General features: G+C 41.6%; 1 protein-coding gene across 1 annotated transcript in view; it reads right to left on the bottom strand.

The window, feature by feature from the left end:
• The window catches only part of sparc (secreted protein, acidic, cysteine-rich (osteonectin)), a 38330-nt gene that overhangs the window by 9995 nt on the left and 4102 nt on the right, over window positions 1-24233 (bottom strand). The window contains exon 2 of the mRNA XM_020920558.2: window positions 2266-2332. Coding sequence (XP_020776217.1) covers window positions 2266-2322 — 57 coding nt within the window. The 5' untranslated portion in view covers window positions 2323-2332. The remainder of the gene's footprint in view (window positions 1-2265; window positions 2333-24233) is intronic.

The following is a 24233-nucleotide window of genomic DNA, read 5'->3' on the forward strand; positions in this document are numbered from 1 at the left end:
TCCCTCTTCCTCCGTCTCCTCTCTCGCTTGTTCTGCCTCTCCTTTCTCCCTCTCCTCTCTCCTTTTCCCCTCTCCTTTCTCCCTTTCTTCTCTGCTCTCTCCCTCTGTCTCCTCTTTCTCCCTCTCCTTTCTCCCTCTCTTCTCTCCTTTTCCCCTCCGTTTCCTCTCTCTCTCCTTCTCCCTCTGTATCCTCGCTCTCTCTTTCCCCCCTCCTTTCTCCCTTTCTCATTCACTCTCTTTCTCTCTCTCTACCCCCTCCGTCGCCTTCTGTCTCTCTCCTTCTCCTCTCTCTCCCTCTCTTTTCTAGCTGTTCTTTTTCTCCTTCTCTCTCCATATCCTCTTTCTCTCTCTCCTCTCTCTCGCTTTCTCCCTTTCCTTTCTCCTTTTCCCTCCATCTCCTCTCTCCTTCTCTCTCTCCCCTCTCTCTCTCCCCTTACTCTTTCTCTGCCTTTCTGTATTACTCTCCTCTCTCTCTCTCTCTCTCTCTCCCCTCTTTTCCTTCCCTTCTATCCTCTCTCTCTTCTCTTCTCCTTCTCTCTTCTTCTCTCCCTCTCCTCTCCTATTCTCTATCGCTGTGGCAGAGCGGTTAGCCCGTCTGGAGCCACACATAAACATGATGGATAGATCGTGAGAGAGAGAGAGAAAAAGAGAGGGAGGATCAGAAGACGACCACAGGAAATGGATGTATGTGCACAGAACAAAGGGAGGAAAGAAGTCATAAAAACGGAGAAGAGGAGAGACAGAGCGGGAGGAAGAGCTGGGTGGAAAAGAAATAGGGATAGTAAGAGCGAGAAAGAGGATAAATAATAAACTGATACTACAGAAAATTTTGCTTTTGAGTATCTGCGCGTACTTAAAGCGGTAGTATCGGTATCGGTATCGAAAAAAAGCAGGATCAGTGCATCCCTAGAAATAATGAGAGCGAAAGAGAGAAGTCGGCATTGAAGGGAGAGGGGTAGAAATAGTCGGGGAGCCAAACTCTCAAAAGCTCTAGAAAATGGGTTGAACCTGCCATACTTTTTAATTTATGTTGTTTGTTTTTTTTTGTTGTTGTTGTTAACTGTGACCCTAAGAACCAGTAATCGGAGGGTCTGCTCTTCCGGAAATATCTCGAAAAAAAATTGTGGTCATTTTAGTGTAGGTAACCTTCATTTTGTGATAGAAAATTTTGAAAAATGAAAAATTTCCTCAAATCCTCGGTGGGTTGGGTAAACTGTCTACAAATACATTCCAGATGCAAAGAACACATTCAGTGAAAAAATAATTCTTAAAACACATTTCTACGTGATTTTGGCTCAATTTAATACAAAAAAAGAGGCGTTTTTTTGTTGTTGTTTTTTTTTATATTTTCATCTTTACCTCATTGGCAATCAACTATTCCCTCAAGTTTTGACATCATGCTATTCTTTTCTCCAAATAGTATAGTCATTCCACAGAAAAAAATATAAAAATCCAACCAAAATCAATGGATCTGTGATGATTTCTTTACCATCAACAGGCCCAGAACCTCAATAGAACGTTAGGCTCCTCTCAACATTCCATAAGGCTCACTGGATATTTAGCATAGTTGTTAATGTCCATATTATTAAACATCAAGGCCTAGGCATCTTTTAAATAATAATAATAATAATAATAATAATAATAATAATAATAATAATAATAATAATAATAATAATAATAATAATAATAATGTGTAGTAGTGAAAAACTCATATTTCCGGAAGAGCAGACCCTCCAATTATAGTTAACAAAAAAAAAAAAAAAAAACACAGATAAAAAGTATGGCAGACGATGTCAGGTTCAACCCATTTTTGAGACTTTGACTCCCCGACTAAAAGAGAGGAGGAGAGGAGGAGAGGAGGAGAGGAGGAAGAGGCTGAATGCAGATGGGGAGGAGAGAAAAAAAGGGTGAGGGAGCTGGGACTGGGAGGAGAAAAAAAAAATTTAAAGAAAAGAAAAGGAGAAAAATGAGGGGAAGAGAGAGACCAAGAAAGAAAGTTAAGAGAATGGTAGAGAAGAGAGAGAGAGGAAGAGGATAGACTGGAGCAGATAAAATGAAAAAGAGAGAGAGAAGGAGCGTAAGAGGAGAGGAAAATCGGAAGAGAGGAGCAAAGGAATAAGAAGGAAGAAAGAGAGAAATAGCGAGAGAGATGGAGAAATGGTAGAGAGAGAGAGAGAGAGAGAGAGAAAGAGAAGTAGGTGTGAAGGGAGAGAGAGGAGAACAGGCACTGAAAGAGAGATAGATTTAAAGATGAGTGTAACTGACCGGAGCAGCCAGAGCCTGAGAGGCAAAGCACAGGACCAGAGCGATCCACAGCCTCATCTTCAACAGTCTGAAACCACAGAAAAAGAAAGACACACTGTTATTTTTATTAATACAACATCTAAAAACACCTTCAACAGTCTGAAAACACACAGATGTAATTAAACCAGGGATCTCCAACCTGTAGCTCAGGAACTACCAGTAGCTCTTCAGTAAAAAAAAAAAAAAAATCTCCCAGATGTCCCTATTTTTGACCAATTTCATCCCTGACTACAGTAAAATGAGGCATAAACTGTCACTTGTTGAGGTAAAATACAGAAAATCTGCTTAAAAATCACCAAAACACAAAGAAAGTGTGACTATACGGACTCACATTAGTGCCGAGAAACTAACAAGTTTCCTTAATTACGCACTCGTTTCACAATTATATTATTACCAACCAACCCAAAACAGGGATGTCCCACTTTTTTATTTTGAAAATGAAGTCACCCTAACCCCGAGCCAGAGCGTGTCTCTTTATCTCTTCTCACATGTTCACTAGTTTTGACTTAAATCTGCACAATTTGAATAAAAGTCTAGTGTCCAGGAGCAGTTCTTCACCGTTTCACTCTTTTCTTTCCTCTTGTGCTTCTTGTGATCACTATAATCCAAGTTACAGAAAGTAAACGACTATTTTCTCACCGTTTCTGAGTGAAACATAAGAGTTCATTTAGCGCACATACATCACACGTGTTTCTGTTGTGACGTGCACGTGTCTGTCTCCAACTCTAATGCACGGGCTTTTAGGTTTAATATATTGTGCAAACTCATACCAAACTTTAAATGTGAATATCTCTGGAATAAACATGAAACAAAAACTGTAGTGACCCTGACACTCTGACCTTTATGCCTGAAGTCCACTTGTGTGTTTTTAAAACAGTGAAAGACGAGCAAATCAAAAATCGAGATTTATCAATATGGGGAGAAAAAATGTGAGGTTACAGGGATCGATTAGCCTGATTCAGTTTCTACGAAGTGAAACCGTCTGACCTCGCAGCATTAGGATTTGTTTGCTCGACGGTAGGCGGGTACTTTTTCATTTAACCAATCGCTGCTATTTGGTCATGACGTATGTAATGTGCTGCTAACAGGGCTAACTGGTATATTAAGCTTTTCCCATATCCCGTAGGAAGAAGGACAATAACGTCTTTCCCCTTCATAAAATTCACCAAACATTCTCTTTATATGTAGTTAATATGATTAAGTGAGATTCAGGAGCAGGACCACGCCTCAGCCGCCCTCTCCTCTCACCAGCGAACCACAACTCACCTCGACCACGTCTCTAATTTCCCAGAAGTCTATATGTAGCAGCCTTTTCCATCATCCCAGTTTGTCTCGGCGAACTCGACCCCACCCTCCCATCCCCTATTTTGTCTTTCAGTCATAAGACCCCTACAGTTGGGTCCCGTTCCGGCTGGGCCAATTGTAGATTGAGACGGAGCCCCCACCCATACTCTCAACCCAGCCATCTCTGCCTCGCTTCGTACATTATCAATAAACGTCTTCGCACTATGTCGTTGTTGGCGTGGTCCTATCTAGTGAATCCGGCTTTAAATCCTCGATCTCGGGAATCGTTGCCAACACAGAATATATGGCTCTTTGCTGATTGGCTGGTGCCCAAACTCACACTTCCAGGGTTTCTGCAAACCATCTAGTGTATTCTGACTCCTGACTTAGTCGCTGGAGAGAAATGAAAGTGAGCAAAGGCACTAGGTGGCACCAGCCGGACTAGGGACAGTGTTGGGAAGGTGACTTTTAAAATGTATTCCCCTACAGATTACAGATTACATACCCTAAAATGTAGTTTGTAACATAATCCATTAAATTACTTAACGTGAGTAACGTAACCTGAATACTTTGGATTACTTGATTTGCTGTAGAGCAGTAAAGACTAGGATATCGTAACATAAGATGTTTTGTCTGATAAAAGAAAATAAAAAGCCTAGATTAAAAAATATTATTAATAGAAGAGAAGAAGGAGGAGACACGATCCATACAGCATGGTTTAGTCCTGTTAAATCCTGTTAAATCCTAATTTAGTCCTGATTTAGTCCTATTTTAGTCTCAGTTTAGTTCTAGTTTTAGTCCTGATTTAGTCCTATTTTAGTCCTATTTTAGTCTTGGTTTAGTTCTGGTTTTAGTCCTATTTTAGTCCTGATTTAGTCCTATTTTAGTCCTGGTTTAGTTCTGGTTTTAGTCCTGTTTTAATCCTGTTTTAGTCCTATTTTAGTCTTGGTTTAGTTCTGGTTTTAGTCCTGTTTTAATCCTTGTTTTAGTCCTGTTTTAGTCCTGATTTTGTTCTATTTTAGTCCTGGTTCAGTTCTGGTTTTAGTCCTGTTTTAATCCTGTTTTAGTCCTGTTTTAGTCCTATTTTAGTCCTTTTTAGTTGTTTGTTTAGTCCTGGTTTAGTCCTGGGTTTAGTCCTGTTTTAGTCTTTTGTTTTAGTCCTGTTTTATTAAGTTGTTTAATCCTGTTTTAGTCCTGTTTTAAAAAAGTTTTAGTCCTGTTTTAAAAAGTTTTAGTCCTGTTTTAGTCCTGATTTTGTTCTATTTTAGTCCTGGTTTAGTTTTGGTTTAAACCTGGTTTAGTCCTGGTTTGAGTGGAATTACTAAAAAAAAAAAAAAGGGATATAGGCCAAAATGTGAAAACAGGAAAATACTGCCGTGTAATCCATTTATTTCAACAAAGTAACTGACACACACAACTCACACACAAACTCCTCCTTCTATTTCTCTCTCCCTCCGTCCGTCCCTCTCTTTCTCTCTCTCGTGTGACTGTACCGTCCCTCTGTAGAAATGGGTCACTCTCTCCAGTTTCTCAAACAAACTGCTCTTTGTGTCTTTTGTCCAGAACATTTGGGGCTGGGCTGTGTCTGTGTCGGCGCTCTCGTTTACACTCTGTCCCTGAACGTGTCGCTGGAAAAAGCCTCAGCTCCTCCAAAAACAAAACTCAAACTAAAATTAATTTCCGCAAAGAATCCTGAAAATGAAACACCTCAATAAAGCTGTTTTTCAAAATGTATTAAAGACAAATAAAACAATAACAACAAAAAACAGAACCAGGTGCACTGTGTCTCCATAGAAACAAGCAGGTGACGGAAAAGCAGAAAAGTTACACAATGCATCTTTAAAGTATAAACTAAAAATTAAACTAAAATGGGACTAAACCAGATCTGAACTATGCCAGGATCAAATCAGGACTAAACCAGGTCTCTAAACAGGAACATTTTGGACTATGAGTAGATCAGGTCTAAACCAGGACTAAACCAGATCCAATGCTGGACTAATACAGGACTAAAGATGAACTAAACCTGGACTAAACCTGGACTAAACCTGGACTAAACCTGGACTAAACAAGGTCTAAACCAGGACTCTCAGCTGATGGAATCAACATTCTCTGGGGGTGTGAAGATAACTGTAGGCACTGCTCTGTCTGAACTTTTATTACACGTATTAAACTTGAGCACAATTTTACTTTAAAAAACTCCTCCTCTCTCTCTCCTCTGTCTTTCTCTCTCTCTCTGTCTCCCTCTGTCTACCTCTTTTTACCTCTTCTTTCTCTTTTTACCTCTTCTTTCTCTCTCCCTCCCTCTCTCCTCTCTCTATCTTGCTCTCTCTCTTTCCTCTCTCCTCTCTCTTTCTCTCTCCTCTGTCTCACTCTCTTCTTCCTCCCCCCTCTCTCTCCTGTCTCACTCTTTCTCCTCTCTCTCTCTCCTTCTCTCCTCTGTCTTCCTCTCTCTCCTCTTTCTCTCCTTCTCATCTGTCTCTCTCTCTCCCCATCTTTCTCTCCTTCACTCCTCTGCCTCCGTCTCTCTCTTCTTTCTCTCCTCTGTCTCCCTCTCTCTCTTCTTTCTCTCCTTCTCTCCTCTGTCTCCCTCTCTCTCTATTTCTCTCTTCTCATCTGTCCCCTCTCCTCCTATTTCTCTCCTCTCATCTGTCTCCCTCTCTCTCCATCTTTCTCTCCTTCTCTCCTCTGTCTCCCTCTCTCCTTCTCTCTTTCTCTCCTTCTCTCCTCTCTCTTCCTCTCCTCTCTCTCCTCTGTCTCCTCTCTTCTCCATCTTTCTCTCCTTCTCTCTCTTCTCTCCTCTCCTCTCCTCTATCTATTTCTCTCTCTCCTCTGTCTCCCTCTCTCCTCTCTCTTCTCTCCTCTCTCCCTCTCTCTCCTATTTCTCTCCTTCTCTCCTCTGTCTCCCTCTCTCTCCTCTTTCTCTCCTTCTCTCCTCTGTCTCCCTCTCTCTCCTATTTCTCTCCTTCTCTTCTGTCTCCCTCTCTCCATCTTTCTCTCCTTCTCTCCTCTGTCTCCCTCTCTCTCCTCTTTCTCTCCTTCTCTCCTCTGTCTCCCTCTCTCTCCTCTTTCTCTCCTTCTCTCCTCTGTCTCACACTCTCCTCTCTCCTCTTTCTCTCCCTTTCTCATCTCTCTCTCTTTCTCCCTCTTTCAAATCACTGCCGTTAGAATCCAGCGTCCCACTAAACCGTCCTTCCTCCACATTTCGAGACCCTCTCCTTTGGATAACTCACGTCTGTCCGCTCCCTTTCCTTATTTGGCCGGAGCTTAAACGGGTCCGAGTTTTCCCGAGCCAAAGGAAAAGCACTTAAACGCCTCGTGTTTCTCAACAGGTGAAACTTTCCGCCGTAAAAAGGAGTCAACACAAACATCCACTGTCACCGCCGTCAACACCGACCAAATGGACTTTCCACACTCCGGAATCAGATGCTATCTCCAGGAACGCCGAGTCAGAAGAGGGAAAAATATGAGCTCGGTAAATATGGAGTGATTTTCTGTAATTATTTGTTTTTCTTAATTAAAATAGTCCGATAGTATTTAACTGCGGAGAGGTAAATGAATGTCCACTCGGAGACAACTTGGCGTCCACGTAGTTTTCGTAAAAGAGGCGTATTGTGCAAAATTCACTTAAATGAGCCTTGAACAGTTTCCCTTTATCAAATTTATAATCATTTAAGTTGGATTTTGACTGATTTGTGCATGTTTGAGTCATGTTATATTGTCCTGTACCCAGTGTTGGGAAGGTCACTTTTAAAATGTAGAATGTAGTTTGTAACGGAATCCATTAAATTACTTAAAGTGAGTAATGTAATCTGAATACTTTGGATTACTTGATTTGCTGTAGAGAAGCAAAGACGAGGATATCGTAACATAAGAAGTTTTGTCTGATAAAAGAAAATAAAAAGCCCAGACTTTACTGAACCGTATTAAAAATATTATTGATAGAAGACGAGGAGACATGGTCCGCGCAGCATGATTTAGTCCTGTTAAATCCTGTTTTAGACCTGGTTTAGTCCTAGTTTAGTCCTGGTTTAGTCTTGGTTTAGTCCTGGTTTAGTCTTGGTTTAGTCCTGGTTTAGACCTGGGTTTAGTTTCCAGCAATGAGTGGAATTACTGAGAAAAAAGAAAAAAAAAGGGATATAGCCCAAATGTAAAACAGGAAAATACTGTTGTGTAATCCATTTATTTCAACAAAGTAACTGTAATCCAATTACCTCTCACTGAAATAGTAACTGTAACTGAATACAGTTACTCATAATTTGTACTCTGATTACATAACGCCGGTACATGTAATCTGTTACTCCCCAACACTGTCTGTACTTTAGGTGATCAGTTTTTTTAATCTACCACCTGTCTCCGCCCACTTCTCTGCACTTTCTTTTATTCAGGATCACATCATGTTTCTCCAAAAGCAGTTCTAACAAGACGCAATTTTTAAAAACCTGTCTCAAACTCAAAACTTGAACCTGATGAAGAAATACTTTATTGTTTGGCATGGGCCTTGAATCATACACAAACGTTCAAAAATGTTCTGCTTTTGGTCAATTATAAAAACACTTCTTAGTTAAAAATACATTCAGTAGAGGCTTTGCACCATCACATGTCCCCCATGGCAACGGTACCTACGCCGCCATGACACCGGGCACGATATGTCACTGACTTCAGCAGCATCGGAGAAACATGGGCAGGTTTTGTTGTGTATTTGGTTGTTCTAGACGCTCTGAAAAGGATAAAATGATTCGATTCTTCACTGTTCCTCTGGAAATTACTCATCAGGAGCTCAAACAAGGAAATTATCGAAAAAAAAAGACGGGAAGCCTGGAATGTTCCACAGTGTGGCATTAAACAGCTCTTTATATTTTTTTCAATTATAGGTGGATTTATAGCCCAAAAAATCTGGAACAATAGACATTCTGACTTTGATCAGGTCAGCGCTCCACAGATCTGACCTGTGACTTAGTCTGGTTTGGTTTCCATGAAGATAAAAAGGTTTAATACCACACTGTGAAACATTCCAGACAAAGCAATAACATCTCTACGGAGAAAAGCGTTTGACGTACTTTTCTCCACCAGAAAAGTCAAACAATGCGCCGTTAAGATAATGTTTATTTCCAACACACTCTAAAACATTACAGAAAAGCTTTTAAACCCTATTTCAAGAGTCTATAAGTGTTTTGGGATTTTTTTTACGAGTCCATTTAAACTCTGAGCTCTCACTCTCCCATGTCCATAACCCTCCTCTCCTCTGCGTGTGTCCCGTCAAAATAAAACCCCTCCCTCCTCCGCACCCCGCCACAGTAAAAGCCCTTTTGTGTGGAGCTTGTTCACTTCAGACATCTGAGCTTTACATCAAAACTCTGTGAGCAGGTGAAGGGAGGTTCAAGGACTCTCTGGCTCAGAATGAAAGAGTCACGAACCCAAAACAAGATGGACTGATTCTATAGACTGAGATGTTTGAAGATCACATAGGGTATCAGAAATATACGAGCACAGAAGATTTTTATCTGGGCGCTTTATCTGATTTTTACTGTGTTGCAAATGTGTAAAACTTTACCTTATGCATTCAGAGCGCCCTAATGGGCTCTATTCACAAAACCGGTGTAAATAAAATCGTTTTAAAAGTTTGTAGTTTTATTCATCTTCGATTCACGTGAGTAAAATCTGACACTAAAAACACAAACAACAAACACATGAAATTTATAATCCTCTGGTTTAGACCTGGTTTAGACCTGGTTTAGTCCTGGTTTAGACCTGGTTTACATCTGGTTTACATCTGGTTTAGACCTGAAATAGACCTGGTTTAGTCCTGGTTTAGACCTGAAATAGACCTTGTTTATTCCTGGTTTACATCTTTCTTACATCTGGTTTACATCTGGTTTAGGCCTAGTTCAGTCCTGGTTTAGTCCTGATTTAGACCTGAAATAGTCCTGGTTTAGACCTGATATAGTTCTATTTTAGTCCTAGTTTAGTCCTGGTTCAGACCTGATATAGACCTGGTTTAGACCTAGTTTATACCTGAAATAGACCTGGTTTAGATCTGGTTTAGACCTGATGTAGTCCTGGTTTAGAAACATGTGACATGACAATTTCCTTTGGGCTCACGCCTACAGGAAGTAACAACAGCTGATATACGACACGTCACCACCAACACCGGGGACAGTTCTGAAGATGACTTGCAGCAGCAGCCGAAACATGTCAACAAGGTAAATACACTTTACTGCATTGTCTTTAAAAAGAACCTAAGAAGTTACAGAACTTCGAGACAAAAATGAGACTCCTTCATAATATCTTCATGTCATTATAAAAACATTTTAGCTACTGAGAATTTGTTAGAAAGCCATATGAGTCACTGTATGACACTTTGGGGATGAGCGCTGCAACAAGTAGTGTGCAACTTTCTGATTATGAATATTTAGACTAAGTTTGTCTCTCTCAAACAGAAAACACTCTGCTCCACCTTGTGATGCCGCGTGATAATACTGGAACCTTTACTGGAATCATTTGGATGATTTCAGCCCCAGAATGAACCATCTCCATTGAAGTAAAGGTAATATGTATCTGAAGACTACCACAAAATACAACTCCAGATCTGTTTTTGAACACATAACAACATTAGAACATGACTCAAAGCTCACAAGAGTCCATTTTGAGTAATATAGGACCTTTAAATGAGTCTTTTCCTTTTTTTTTCTTGCATCTTTGAAATGTTGGTACAAATATGTCCTATATTGGTTTAAGTCGGGCTCTGAATATAATCGGATTTGCAGCATGCTGGGACATTCTCCGCATTCCTCTGGTTCAGTTTAAAGGAGCAGTGAATCTAATGAAGTGTCACTGGAGACAGACTCAGACTCCTCTCCTCTCTCCAGGATATAACGGCATTTTGTACACGCTCCAATGGTTGCCGTGGAGATAAAGGGCTCACAAAACAAAGGAACATGTTTGAACTTTAAATATATGGTTTATTTCAAGGACCAGAAGCCTTGGAGACATGGTGGCAGATAGCACTCACGCCTCACAGCAAGAAGGTGCCAGTGTCAATTCCCAAAACTAGCATTTATTAAATTATTGGTGTTAAAAAAAACACTATGTGGGCTTACTTCTTCACAGAACTGACCTGTAAACCCACCACCTGCTTGTATCCATGGAGGTAGGTCAGGGTTTTTTTCTTACTTTTTGTTACTGTGGAACAGTTTAGGCAAAGCTCCACCAGACCACGTGCACCTTCTACCAGAAAAGTTACACAATGCACCTTTAAAACAAGTAGACCAACCAGGACTCAACCAGGTCTAAAACAAAACTTAACTAAGGTTACTTTTACACTGAAATGAATCACTATATCACCACACTGGAAACGATTTGAGTCCAGACATTAGTGATGTTATGAGATGTGTCGAGGCTTCAAAGCAGTGTGTCGAGTAATGAAGGAGGTGTTTCCATGAAGCGCGTATCGAGGTTTGCTTCATTTGGGGGAGGAGCCAAAAATGATGACATCCGACCTCGCTGTCCGACTCTACCACGTGACTGCTTGGGAAGTGGTTTGCAGATTTGGTGTGATTTGAAACATAAGGGCCAGTGAAATGCAACGGATTCCCCCAAAACATTTTGTGGTTTTGGGTTATTGCAAGTTTGGTACATTAAAATTTAGATTTTTCTTTTTTTTTTTGGCAATTTCTCTGCACGCCTGCTTCATCTGTGCGCTGTGAAAGTTTTTTTTTTTTTAAGCAGAGGAAATTCTCTATAAAACCATGTGAGTCCAAATACTGTGGAGAAATTGATCTTTTTAAATAAAAATGAATAAAATGACCCTATTTTGCCGCTCATATTGTGGCATAAGCACAGACATAAAGTCGTAACACAAGCACAGTCACATTACATCCTGATCTCCAATTTGTTCCTACGTTTTCTTTTAACCCGACCTTTATATCATGAACACAGGCTCCAGGTTCATACATTCATACTTTGTATGTTGATTTCACAAGCTTTCAAATATTTAATCATTCATTTATTCAGTATAAATCTTTCCATCAGAATCACGATGATCATGTTGATTGTTATTTTCACTCTGCCTGTTATACATTTTTTGGCCACTTGTTGGCACAGTGGGGCTAATGAAGCACCTTGAAACATCGGCTCAAGCGTCGAGCAAATGAATGGAACGCTTCAGAGCTTCATGGTGCTTCATCTCACCATCACTACCAGACATGATCCACACAGTAATGCAAAAACCGCCTGAAACCCTAGTCACATGACTAGGCTGGCATCACGTTGTCATGACGTCACGTGGGCGGTAAAAACAAGGAAGTGGAGCACTTTGTCTGAAGCTGCAGCGACCAATTTCGAGCCGAGGAAGATGGCGAGTGTGAAAACAGTCTTTTCTTCTAGTTACGCTGTTTCCCGTTTGTCTCTGGTTTGTTTAAACTGTTTTCAGCAATAGCGTCACATGACCGATATGTCACGAATCCAGGGAATCAGGAAGGCACAAATCACAGTGATGTGGTCCAATAATGACGACAACTAGAGCTCCTACATCAGCATAACAGCGTTTTCAGGCATCCACACAGTGCCGGATCAGATCCGTACTCAGATGAATTCATGATCGTTCCGTCTCTGGAGCTGTTTTCCATCGGATTAGTGTGAACGAACACTGCATCCACAACCAAAACAACTCGAATACGTACTAGTGTGGATGGGGCCTAAGGCTAAAGGACAGGGGTAATCCAAGATGATGTTTAAACTACATGGTTAGTAGCTTTTACACACAATAAGAACCACACAGAGAGACACAGGAAGGGCATCTGACACACAGGAATCACCTAAATAACTGCAATTTTTCCATTTTGCACATTTCTGACATATTTAGATGTACAGTACATGTGAGTGTCTGTGGTGGTCCCAAAAATGCAAAAAAAGAGCTGAATTGGCCAACCTAACCCGCAGACATGTTGGGACTTATGTAGAGAAAAGGTTAACATGAAAATAATGTGGAGCTGAGTGATGACATTTGAACAAAGCCTGAAGCTAAACCTAAAGAAGACAGGAGAAGAGACGGAGGAGGAGTGAAGGAGAGAAGGGGAGAGAGACAGAGGGGGAGAAAGATGAAGAGAAGAGAGCAAGGGAAAGTGAGGAGCAACAGCGAGCGAGATGAGAGTGAGGGGTTAGGGGTGGGTGAGACAGAGAGAGGGCAAGACAGAGCAAAAGAGAGGCAGAAAAAATGAGAGTGACAGACAGAGAGAGCGTGAGAGGGAGAGGCCGAGAGTTTGAGTTTGACAGATTGAGTGCAGTGATTTAGAGATTTGCAGTGTACAGAATGTGTGTCCTTGGGGCGTGTGTTTTTCTGTACACCCAGAGGGTGTGTGTATGCATGTGTATGCGTGTGTATGTGTGTGTGTGTGTGTGTGTGTGTGTTCGTGACATGTATAGAGCTCAGGACTCAGAACAGGTCTGGACCGGTTTAAAGTGAAACCACAAAACTCACTCACAAAAGTCAATCATTTCAATATGAAGTGGAGATTTTCATGTAGACACCAAACACTGCAAAGTTCCAAATTGAGAAATATAATAACACTGATTTTGAAAGAAATATATATGCTGATTGTTTATGTCTGCAGCCTGCACTCAGACATTTATAGACACAACTGAGCCTGTGTGTCCAGACCCTGAACCTGCAGATAGACACACATCCAAGTTTGTGTCATTCTCAGTACACGGACAGGCCATGGCTCGAGTGTAGGGTGACCAGACATCCCAGTGAGTCCTGTGAGTCCCGTGTCCCCTGTCCCAGCAGATTTATCCAAAGCCATGATTTGTCCCAGTTTTATACAAGAAATATAAGAATAGGTGTTCTTATTTTTCACCAATTTGATCCCTGTCAACAGTAAAGAGAGGCATAAATTGTCATTGGTTTAGGTAAAATTACTATCCAGGCTGGCACCACCTGCCTCCGCTCAATTTAATTTCTCTCCAGCGACTAGATCAAGAATCAGAATACACTAGACGGTTTGCAAGAACCTTGGAAGTTGTAGACCGCGCACCGGCCAATCAGCAAAGAGCTGTGAAGCCATGACGTCAAACTCGTCATGTCTGTCTGGGTCCCTTTTGTGGAACAACACAACAGTAAACAAAGCATCGAAGATCAAATGGTTTCCACGAAGTGAAATGAATCAAAAGTGATGAATCAGGCTAATAAAATACAGAAAAGCTGCTTAAAAATCACCAAAGCACAATGAAAATGTGAGTATACTGGCTCACATGTTAGTCAGGAATGGGCCAAGTGCAGAACAATTTTCTTTAATTATGCGCTCGTTTCACAATTTTATGATTTACCAACCACTCCAAACCGAGGGTGTCCCATGCAGAGCAAATGCTTAGAACCTCCAGAATTCCCTCCCTGAGCTGCAGAGGCTGCACTAGCACTGATCCATGACTGGGGTTTAGGGAGTGACCATCAGATCAGAGAGACATTTAAGATTTAAACTTACTTGATTTGAGCATTAAATAAATCGAGCATAATGTTCAATATTTTTGTAATTAACAACATCACAATTGTTATGAATAAAAGCTTTGTTTATCATGTTAAAGGTGATGTTTGTGAAATGTAAACTCAAAACTGTACATAGGCTTCCTTTAAAAACACAGAGCATCATCCCTGAAGTGCCACTTACTGACATCACAATGTAGCATTTTTCAACTAAATGTGTGAACAAAACCAAACAAACTCCAGGGATATTTGTGATGAAGAAACATCATTAAAGTTAAAGCTGGATTTATCATAATAAATGAAGCGGTCTCCTGTTGTTTAGCCCTTCTCCTTCACAACGAGCTCCTCTGTCCAACTCTCCAACACTAAAAACCATCTCGACTTTTGGATGTGGAAAACTACTGCGTCTCTGGCATTTTAGGATAGTCCCGTCTGCAGCGAACACAGCACAACAGAGCTCCTCTTTCCTCTTTAAAACCTCAAAAAAACGGACTTCTCTGACGGGAAACGGGCAGAAAAACCTACTCAAAGCTAAGTAGCGTGTCAGGGCTAACGCTAAATAAAAACTAGCTTAATGTGCGGAAAACTATTTGAATTGGAGGCACACGGCGTTCCCAGGAAGCGCACGGAGGCTCGCGACGGCCAGACTGACGTAGCAGCTAAACAAATTATTTTATTTGGAAAACGCAAAGCAAAGCCAAACAGCAGGTTCATAAAGGAAGGCTTTTCACTCAAATGGGTTTAATGTGGCAGAGTTTGTGAGAAATATGCAAATAACATTATGGAAAATGATTTCAAATTAGAATATGAATCTTAATTATGTGTGATTTTCCTTGATTACACCAGAGTGAAAAATAGGACTTGAACCTGCTGTGAAAACAGAAGGAATTAGGTCAGAACCAGGACCAAACCAGGTCTAAACCAAGACTAAACCAGGACTAAACCACGACCAAACCAGGTCTAAACCAAGACTAAACCAGGACTAAACCAGGACCAAACCAGGACCAAATCAGGACTAAACCAGGACTAAACCAGGACCAAACTAGGACTAAACTAGGTCTAAACCAGGATTAAACCAGGACCAAACCAGGACTAAACCAGGACCAAACCAGAACCAAACCAGGACCAAATCAGGACTAAACCAGGACTAAACCAGGACCAAACCAGGACTAAACTAGGACTAAACCAGGACCAAACCAGGACCAAATCAGGACTAAACCAGGACTAAACCAGGACCAAACTAAGGACCAAACCAGGACCAAACCAGGACTAAACCAGGACTAAACCAGGACCAAACCAGGACTAAACCAGGACCAAACCAGGACTAAACCAGGACCAAACCAGGACTAAACTAGGTCTAAACCAGGATTAAACCAGGACCAAACCAGGACTAAACCAGGACCAAACCAGGACCAAATCAGGACCAAACCAGGTCTAAACCAAGACTAAACCAGAACTAAACCAGGACCAAACCAGGACCAAATCAGGACTAAACCAGGACTAAACCAGGACCAAACCAGGACTAAACCAGGACCAAACCAGGACTAAACCAGGACCAAAACCAGGACTAAACCAGGACTAAACCAGGATTAAACCAGGACCAAACCAGGACTAAACCAGGACCAAACCAGGACCAAATCAGGACTAAACCAGGACTAAACCAGGACCAAACCAGGACTAAACTAGGTCTAAACCAGGATTAAACCAAGACCAAACCAGGACTAAACTAGGTCTAAACCAGGATTAAACCAGGACCAAACCAGGACCAAATCAGGACCAAACCAAGCCTAACTTCTGTACCGAGCATTTCAAAATCACTGAACTATATTTTCCTGTCTTTTGATTTCCAATTTGTTTTTCAAAATAATACGTCAGAATGCTGTTGCAACTACCACTTCATGACATCACAAGGTGGAACAGAGCATTTTGAGCTTTGAATCTGAACCAAAACACAACTCCAGGTCTGTTTTTGAGGAGGTAAAAACACTGTAACACAACTCAAATATCACAAGAGTCTATTTTGGTTAATGTAGGATTCACTTTTCTGGTGGAAATTGCGTCACTTGCTTTTCTCCATAAATATATTATTACTACTAACTTGGGACCATCAGGCCAAGTTACAGGTCAGATCTGGGGAGAATGGAGCCCTCTTAAGATACGATAAGCCTTTATTGTCTCAAAATAGAGAAATGTGTCTAGAACAGGGGTCTCCAACGTTTTTCCTCCAGTGAGCTACTTTTACAAAACAAAACTTGAAAAGAAAATGACCCTAATCCTAGAGGCGAGTGGCAAGAAATATTTTGGTTGGATACATGGCAGACGGCGCGAGAAAGCATGTAAAGTTTATCGATCCCGGTTATTTATCCAGTCTAAAGGCAGAGGACCGAAGACGATTTGACCAGAAATTGGTCATAAGTATCGATGGACGCCAAATCACACTTTTCAACCCCTACAAAGAGTGGACAAAAGCTCTGGTTGGAATCGCCAACGACCTGACTGAACATCCACATTGGCGATATCAACAATGACTTGGTGGAAACTGCTGGGCCATTCACAGCAGAAAAGATTAAAGCCTCCAAGAGTCTCGATGTGTTCAAATACTTCATCTCTAGAAAAATTGGTGAAGAGTCTCATAGCGAAGTGTAAGAGCTTCGGTGAGCCTTAGACGGGGAACGATCAGTGTTGGGGAGTAACAGATTACATGTACCAGAGTTATGTAATCAGAGTACAAATTAGTGAGTAACTGTATTCAGTTACAGTTACTGTTTCAGTGAGTGGTAATTGGATTACAGTTACTTTGTTCAAATAAATGGATTACACTGCAGTATGTTCCTCTTTTCACATTTTGGGCTATTCCCTTTTTTTTTTTTTTTTTTTTCCTCGGTAATTCTACTCATTGCTGGAAACTAAACCAGGTCTAAACTAGATCTTAACTAGATCTAAAACAGGTCTAAAACCAGGTCTAAAACAGGTCTAAAACCAGGTCTAAACCAGGACTAAACCAAGACTAAACCAGGACTAAAACCAGGCCTAAACTAGATCTAAACCAGGACTAAACTAGATCTAAACCAGAACTAAACCAGGACTAAACCAGGTCTAAACCAGGTCTAAAACAGGACTAAACCAGGACTAAAACAGGATTTAACAGGACTAAATCATGTTGTGTGGACGTGTGTCCTCCTCTTCTATCAATAATATTTTTAATTTGGTTAAGTAAAGTCTGAGCTTTTTATTTTCTTTTATCAGACAAAACTTCTTATGTGAAGATATCCTAGTCTTTGCTTCTCTACAGCAAATCAAGTAATCCAGAGTATTCAGATTACGTTACTCACTTTGAGTAATTTAATGGATTATGTTACAAACTACATTCTGGGATATGTAATCTGTAATCTGTAGGGGAATTACATTTTAACATCAGGGGCATAAAACAGGGTTAATACAGTAAGAATGTGTGTGTTTTTCAAGAGATTTTGAGCTATAAAAACATTTGATTGAATAATGTCAGACAGCTGATGCAGTGTGTGTGTGTGTGTGTGTGTGTGTGTGTGTGTGTGTGTGTGTGTGCGTGTGTGTGTGTGTGTGTGTGTGTGTGTGTGTGTGTGTGTGTGTGTAAATGTTGACTGAGTTTTACGGCGTTTGGACAGAGTCAAACTGGAGGATTCTTGTTTTATTGCAAACCCAGGCAAACCCGACCCATGGATCAACAGCTGCAGCAAATAACACACAAATAACAAGCAAATAACAAGCATGAATACACAGGAGACAGTACACACTATGAGAAAACATGATTCAAATTCTTACGCAACTGACAGATAATTCCCAATAATTTCCAATTCTCTATAAAACTACTAAAATACTCAAAGCATGTCTTGGTTTAATCCTGGTTTAGTCCCAGTCTAGTCCTAGTTTAGTCATGGTCTAGTCCTGGTTTAGTCCTGTTCTAGTTCTGGTTTAGTCCTGTTCTAGTCCTGGTGTAGTCTTGGTTTAGTCCTGTTGTAGTCCTGTTTTAGTTCTGGTGTAGTCCTGTTCTAGTTCTGGTTTAGTCTTATTCTCATCCTTTGTTAGTCCTGGTTTAGTCCTGTTCTAGTCCTGTTCTAGACCTGTTTTAGTTTTGGTTTAGTCCTGTTGTAGTCCTGTTCTAGTTCTGGTTTAGTCTTATTCTAGTCCTTTGTTAGTCCTGGTTTATTCCTGTTCTAGTCCTGTTCTAGTCCTGTTCTAGTCCTGGTGTAGTCCTGGTTTACTCCTGTTGTAGTCCTGTTCTAGTTCTGGTTTAGTCCTATACAAGTCCTGTGTTAGTCCGGGTTTAGTCCTGGTTTAATCCTGTTGTAGTCCTGTTCTAGTTCTGGTTTAGTCCTATACAAGTCCTGTGTTAGTCCTGGTTTAGTCCTGGTTTAATCCTGTTCTAGTTCTGGTTTAGTCCTATTCTAGTCCTGTTTTAATTCTGGTTTAGTCCTGGTCCTGGTTTAGTCCTGATTTAGTCCTGTTCTAATTCTGGTATAGTCCTGGTGTAGTCTGGGGTCAAGTCGCAGGGACAGTAGTCTAAGCAGGGATTCCCAGACTTCCTCCACTCCAGACACTTCCTCTAACTCGTCCAGGGGAACGCCTCAGGCCAGCCGAGAGACATAGTCCCTCCAGCATGTCCTGTGTCTTCTTCGGGGCCTTCTTCCGGTGGGACATGCCCAGAAAACTTCTCGTGTGACTGAGCTCACCCTGTATCTAAAGGAGCACCCAGCCACTCTGCGGAGGAAACTTATTTCGATCGCTTGTATCTGCGATCTTGTCCTTTCAGTCATTACCCAATGCTCATGACAACAGGACAGGGTAAGAACATACACTGACCAAATAAATCAAGAGCTTCGCCTTTCGGATCAGCTTCCGCTTCACCACAACAGTCTGATACAGCGACCGCATCACTGCTGACGCTGCACCAATCCTGTCAATCTCAGGCTTCATCCTCCCCTCACCCCGACATACATGAACTCCCCCATCGTCTCAAAATAGAGAAATGTGTCTAGAACAGGGGTCTCCAATATTTTTCCTCCAGTGAGCTACTTTTACAAAACAAAACTTGAAAAGAAATTGACCCTAACCCTAGAGGCGAGTTTCAGTGTTGACAAAAGCGCACGTTGCATGCTGGGAAATATTTTGTCAGCAGTAAGAAACACTAATTCAACATGGCGGACGGAGCAAGAAAGCACGTAAAGGGTTATTAAAGGGTTATTTATCCAGTCTTAACGGCAGAGGACCGAAGACAATTTGGCCAATTTCTGGTGGAAATTGTGTCACTTGCTTTTCTCCATAAAGATATTATTACTACTAACTTGGGACCATCAGGCCAAGTTACAGGTCAGATCTGGGGAGAATGGAGCCCTCTTAAGATACGATAAGCCTTTATTGTCTCAAAATAGAGAAATGTGTCTAGAACAGGGGTCTCCAACGTTTTTCCTCCAGTGAGCTACTTTTACAAAACAAAACTTGAAAAGAAAATGACCCTAATCCTAGAAGCAAGTGGTTGACAAAAGTGCACGTTGCATGCTGGGAAATATTTTGGTCGGATATATGGCAGACGGTGAGAGAAAACATGTAAAGTTTATCGATCCTGGTTATTTATCCAGTCTAAAAGCAGAGGACCGAAGACGATTTGACCAGAAATTGGTCATAAGCATCAATGGACGCCAAATCACACTTTTCAACCCCTACAAAGAGTGGACAAAAGCAAATTTCTGGTTGGAATCGCTGGTTACCTGGCTGAACATCCACATTGGCGATATCAACAATTACTTTGCCTTTCAGATCAGCTTCCGCTTCACCACAACAGTCCGATACAGCGACCGCATCACTGCAGACGCTGCACACATCCACCTGTCAATCTCACGCTCCATCCTCCCCTCACTCATGAACAAGACCCCGAGATACTTAAACTCCTCCACTTGAGGCAGAGACTCAGCCAGTTACTAGGTCTACTACTACTACTACTACTACTACTACTACTACTACTCCTGCTACTGTAACTACTACTGCTCCTGCCACTACTACTACTATTAGCACTGTTGGGCAAGTTACTTTAAAACTCTAATGTGTTACTTATTATTTGTTACTGTCATTTCAAAGTAATTCGTAACCAGGACTAAACCAGAACTAAACCAGAACTGAACCAGGACTAAACTAGGTCTAAACCAGGACTGAACCAGAACTGAACCAGGTCTAAACCAGAACTGAACCAGGACTAAACTAGGTCTAAACCAGGACTGAACCAGAACTAAACCAGGATGTCTAAACCAGGTCTAAACCAGAACTGACTCTAGGTCTAAACCAGGAGTAAACCAGGACTAAACCAGGACTAATCTTGGACTAGAACTTGGAATCTTGGATGGCCCCTGAGAGAACCCCGAGTCCGTGGAACAGGGTGTCTGCAAGGCGCGATCGGGCGTCAGCTGTGGTTCGCCCAGTGGAGCGCGGAGTTCTGCTCCGGTCCTTTCGCACCCATGATGGTCTACATGGGCGCGTCTCCGGCTCATAAAATAAACCAGGACTGAACCAGGACTGAACCAGGTCTAATCCATATGTAAACCAGGACTGAACCAGGACTAAACTAGGACTGAACCATAAACCAGTCTGAACCATAAGTAAACCAGGACTGAACCAGGACTAAACCAGGACTGAACCAGGATAAACCAGGACTGAACCAGGACTAAACCACGACTAAACCAGGTCTGAACCATAAATAAACCAGTACTGATCCAGGCTGAACCATAAGTAAATAAGGACTAAACTAGAACTAAACCACGACTAAACCAGAACTGAACCAGGACTGAACCAGGTCTAATCCATATATAAACCAGGACTGAACCAGGACTAAACCAGGACTGAACCAGGACTAAACCAAGTCTAAACCAGGACTAAACCAGGACTAAACCAGGTCTGAACCATAAGTAAACCAGGTCTAAACCAGGACTAAACCAGGTCTGAACCAGGACTAAACCAGGACTAAACCAGGTCTGAACCAGGTCAAAATTTGAATAAAGAAAAACCCACCACTTCAATCCAGGTTAAAAAAGCATTGTAACCCACGATACTGACATTTGTACCGAGTAAAATATTACATTTTTTTTCCTGTAATGCCACATTACTGCATTATAGCAAAAAGAGATGTATTACAGTAATTTGTTACTTTTCCAACGCGTTTCTCCCAACACTGACTTTTAGTACTACTGCTCCTTCTTGTCTCTCTTCTAAACTGTTGCTTTAGTCTTTAGGAGCACGTTAGTTCTTCTTCGCTCTTCTGTCTGCTACATTCTTTACTCTTTCTCTGTGTCCAGGTCCAGACAGCTGTCACATCCCTCTCTCTCTCTCTCCCTCTCTCTCCTGGACACAGCCAAGACCTGGCATTTCCCACAATCCTTTGCTCCTCCCTCCTGTCTCCTCTCTGTCTCCTCATCTCTCCCCCATTTTCTCTCTTTTGCCAGCTCATCAATCCCCCTTTACAAACTTGAACGTCTCCTCTGATTCTGAAACAAACCCGGCGTGACTCAGTGGGACAGACTTGGACAGGTGTGACCCAAGAAAAAACAAAAACACTAAATCGTTCCACTAAACAAGGACTAAATGAGGGTTCGTTAAAGGCCTCGTTACTTAAAAGTGTCAAACTATTGAGAATGAATCCTGTTTTAAACCAAAGAGACCTGCGTTTGTTTACATCTGAGTCAAATGTTTGGACGGGTGTGACTGAGGTGAGACAAAGAAGGAAAGAACATTCTAGGATATGAGCCAAAGTCAAGTCTAAACCAGGATTGAACCAGGACTGAACCAAGATTGAACCAAGATTGAACCAAGACTAAACTATAACTGAACCAAGACTGAACTAGGCCTGAACCAGGAGTAAACAAGGACTCAACCAGGACTCCACCAGGACTGAATCAAGACTAAACTAGGACTTAACCTTTACTCAGCCAGGACTAAACCAGGACTGAACCAAGTCTGACCTAGAAATAAACCAGGACTGAACCATAAGTAAACCAGATCTGAGTCAGGTCTGCACCATAAAAAAAAAAAAAAAACAGGACTAAACCAGAACTGAACCAGGTCTCAACCATGAACCAGGACTAAACCAGGACTAAACCAGGACTTAAACCAGGACCAAACCAGGACTGAAACCAGTTCTGATCCATATGCAAACCAGGACTAAACCAGGACTAAACCAGGTTTGAACCATAAGTAAACCAGGACTGAACCAGGACTAAACCAGGACTGAACCAGGACTAAACCAGATCTGAACCAGGACTAAACCAGGACTAAACCTGGACTAAACCAGGACTAAACCAGGACTAAACCAGATCTGAACCAGGACTAAACCAGGACTGAACCATAAGTAAACCAGGACTAAACCAGGACTAAACCAGAACTAAACCAGGACTAAACCAGGTCTGAACCAAGTCTGAACCAGGTCTGATCCATAAATAAACCAGGACCTTCACTTGAAGGCCCAAATCAGCCACATATACATTTTTACATATTACGATTTGGCCTAACACTTTTTAGTCCTACAAAATGCTTACTTCTACTCCAAAAACTACTACTACTACCACTACTACTGCATTAAAGTCCAAGTTCCATCCCCCACACATCATTGTAAAGACTTTTTTTTTTTTTTTTTTTTTTGTTTTTTTTGTTTGTTTACTTGAACCAAATGAATGAACCAAAAGAGAGAGAACGATGTGAGTGTTTTGACAGAGACGAGGTTTGAGGAGAGTTTACCGAGACGTCTGCACAGATTTGAACAGCTGTGGAAACTCACATTCTTTCACATGTTTGTCATGAAAGAGGGAGGAGAGAGAGAGGAGGAGGAGGAGGAGGAGGAGAGGAAGGAGAGGGGGATGGGAGAAGAGGGAGAGGAAGAGCGGGGGAAGAGAGACAAGGGGGAGGAAAAAGAAGGAGGGGGAGGAGAGATAGGAAAGAGGGAGAGAGAAGGAAATTTCAAGACTATGTATTGTGTATGTCCTGATGCTGTCCTGGTTTAGTCCTGTTCAAGTCCTGTTCTAGTTCTGGTTTAGTCCTGCTGTAGTCCTGTTCTAGTCCTGTTCTAGTTCTGGTTTAGTCCTGCTGTAGTCCTGTTCTAGTCCTCTGGTTTTAGTCCTGAGTTCTGTTTAGTCCTGTTCTAGTCCTGTTTTAGTCCTGGTTTAGTCCTGGTGTAGTAGTCCTGAGTCCTGTTTTAGTCCTGGTTTAGTCCTGGTGTTACCTGGCCCAGTCCTTAGTTGTAATATTTGTGCAGAGTTCTTTGATTCCTGCTGAGGAACCTGGTCTGTGATTGGTGGGCAAGTCGACGCCCACCTCACTGCAGCCACCTCCTATTTAAGGAGATTGCAAGCACTGTTTGGGGCTGCCTGGTGGCCAGTCTGCCATTTTGGTTTTGTGTTTGTGTGTTAGTCTAGTTCTGTTTTGTGCCTTTTTTGATTTGGTCACTCGATTCTGTTTGTGGCTATGTGTTTAATTTGGGGAACTTGTGTTTTAGTTTAGTGTGTGTCCTAAGTTTTACCACTGTTTTTGTGTAGCCTGCGGACCCTTTTCTGGTACAAAACTCTGTTTATTCTGTTGTTCTGTTTCTTTAGTTTAGGTTGTTTTCTGTATATTTTTAGTGTTTTGTTAATTTACCTTTACATTCCTGTTAATTAAAAATTACTTAATTTATTCCATTTTACATCTTGGTTTATTTTTGTTACTTCCTCACCCCAAACGAGCTTCGTAAACCTGTGTAGTCCTGGTTTAGTCCTGGTGTGGTCCTGGTTTAGTCCTGGTGTAGTCCTGTTTTAGTCCTGATGTAGTCCTGTTCTAGTTCTGGTTTAGTCCTGGTGTAGTCCTGTTCTAGTCCTGGTTTAGTCCTGGTGTAGTCCTGTTCTAGTTCTGGTTTAGTCCTGGTGTCCTGGTGTCCTGTTTAGTTCTGGTTTAGTCCTGGTGTGGTCCTGGTTTAGTCCTGGTGTAGTCCTGTTCTAGTTCTGGTTTAGTCCTGGTGTAGTCCTGTTCTAGTCCTGGTTTAGTCCTGTCTGTTAGTCCTGGTTAGTCCTGTTCTAGTTCTGGTTTAGTCCTGATGTAGTCCTGTTCTAGTCCTGGTTTAGTCCTGGTGTAGTCCTGTTTTAGTCCTGGTTTAGTCCTGGTGTAGTCCTGTTGTAGTCCT

This window comes from Boleophthalmus pectinirostris, unplaced genomic scaffold (assembly GCF_026225935.1).
Source record: "Boleophthalmus pectinirostris isolate CB_2022bp ecotype Guang Dong unplaced genomic scaffold, ASM2622593v1 HiC_scaffold_23, whole genome shotgun sequence".
NCBI classification, from domain to species: domain Eukaryota; kingdom Metazoa; phylum Chordata; class Actinopteri; order Gobiiformes; family Gobiidae; genus Boleophthalmus; species Boleophthalmus pectinirostris.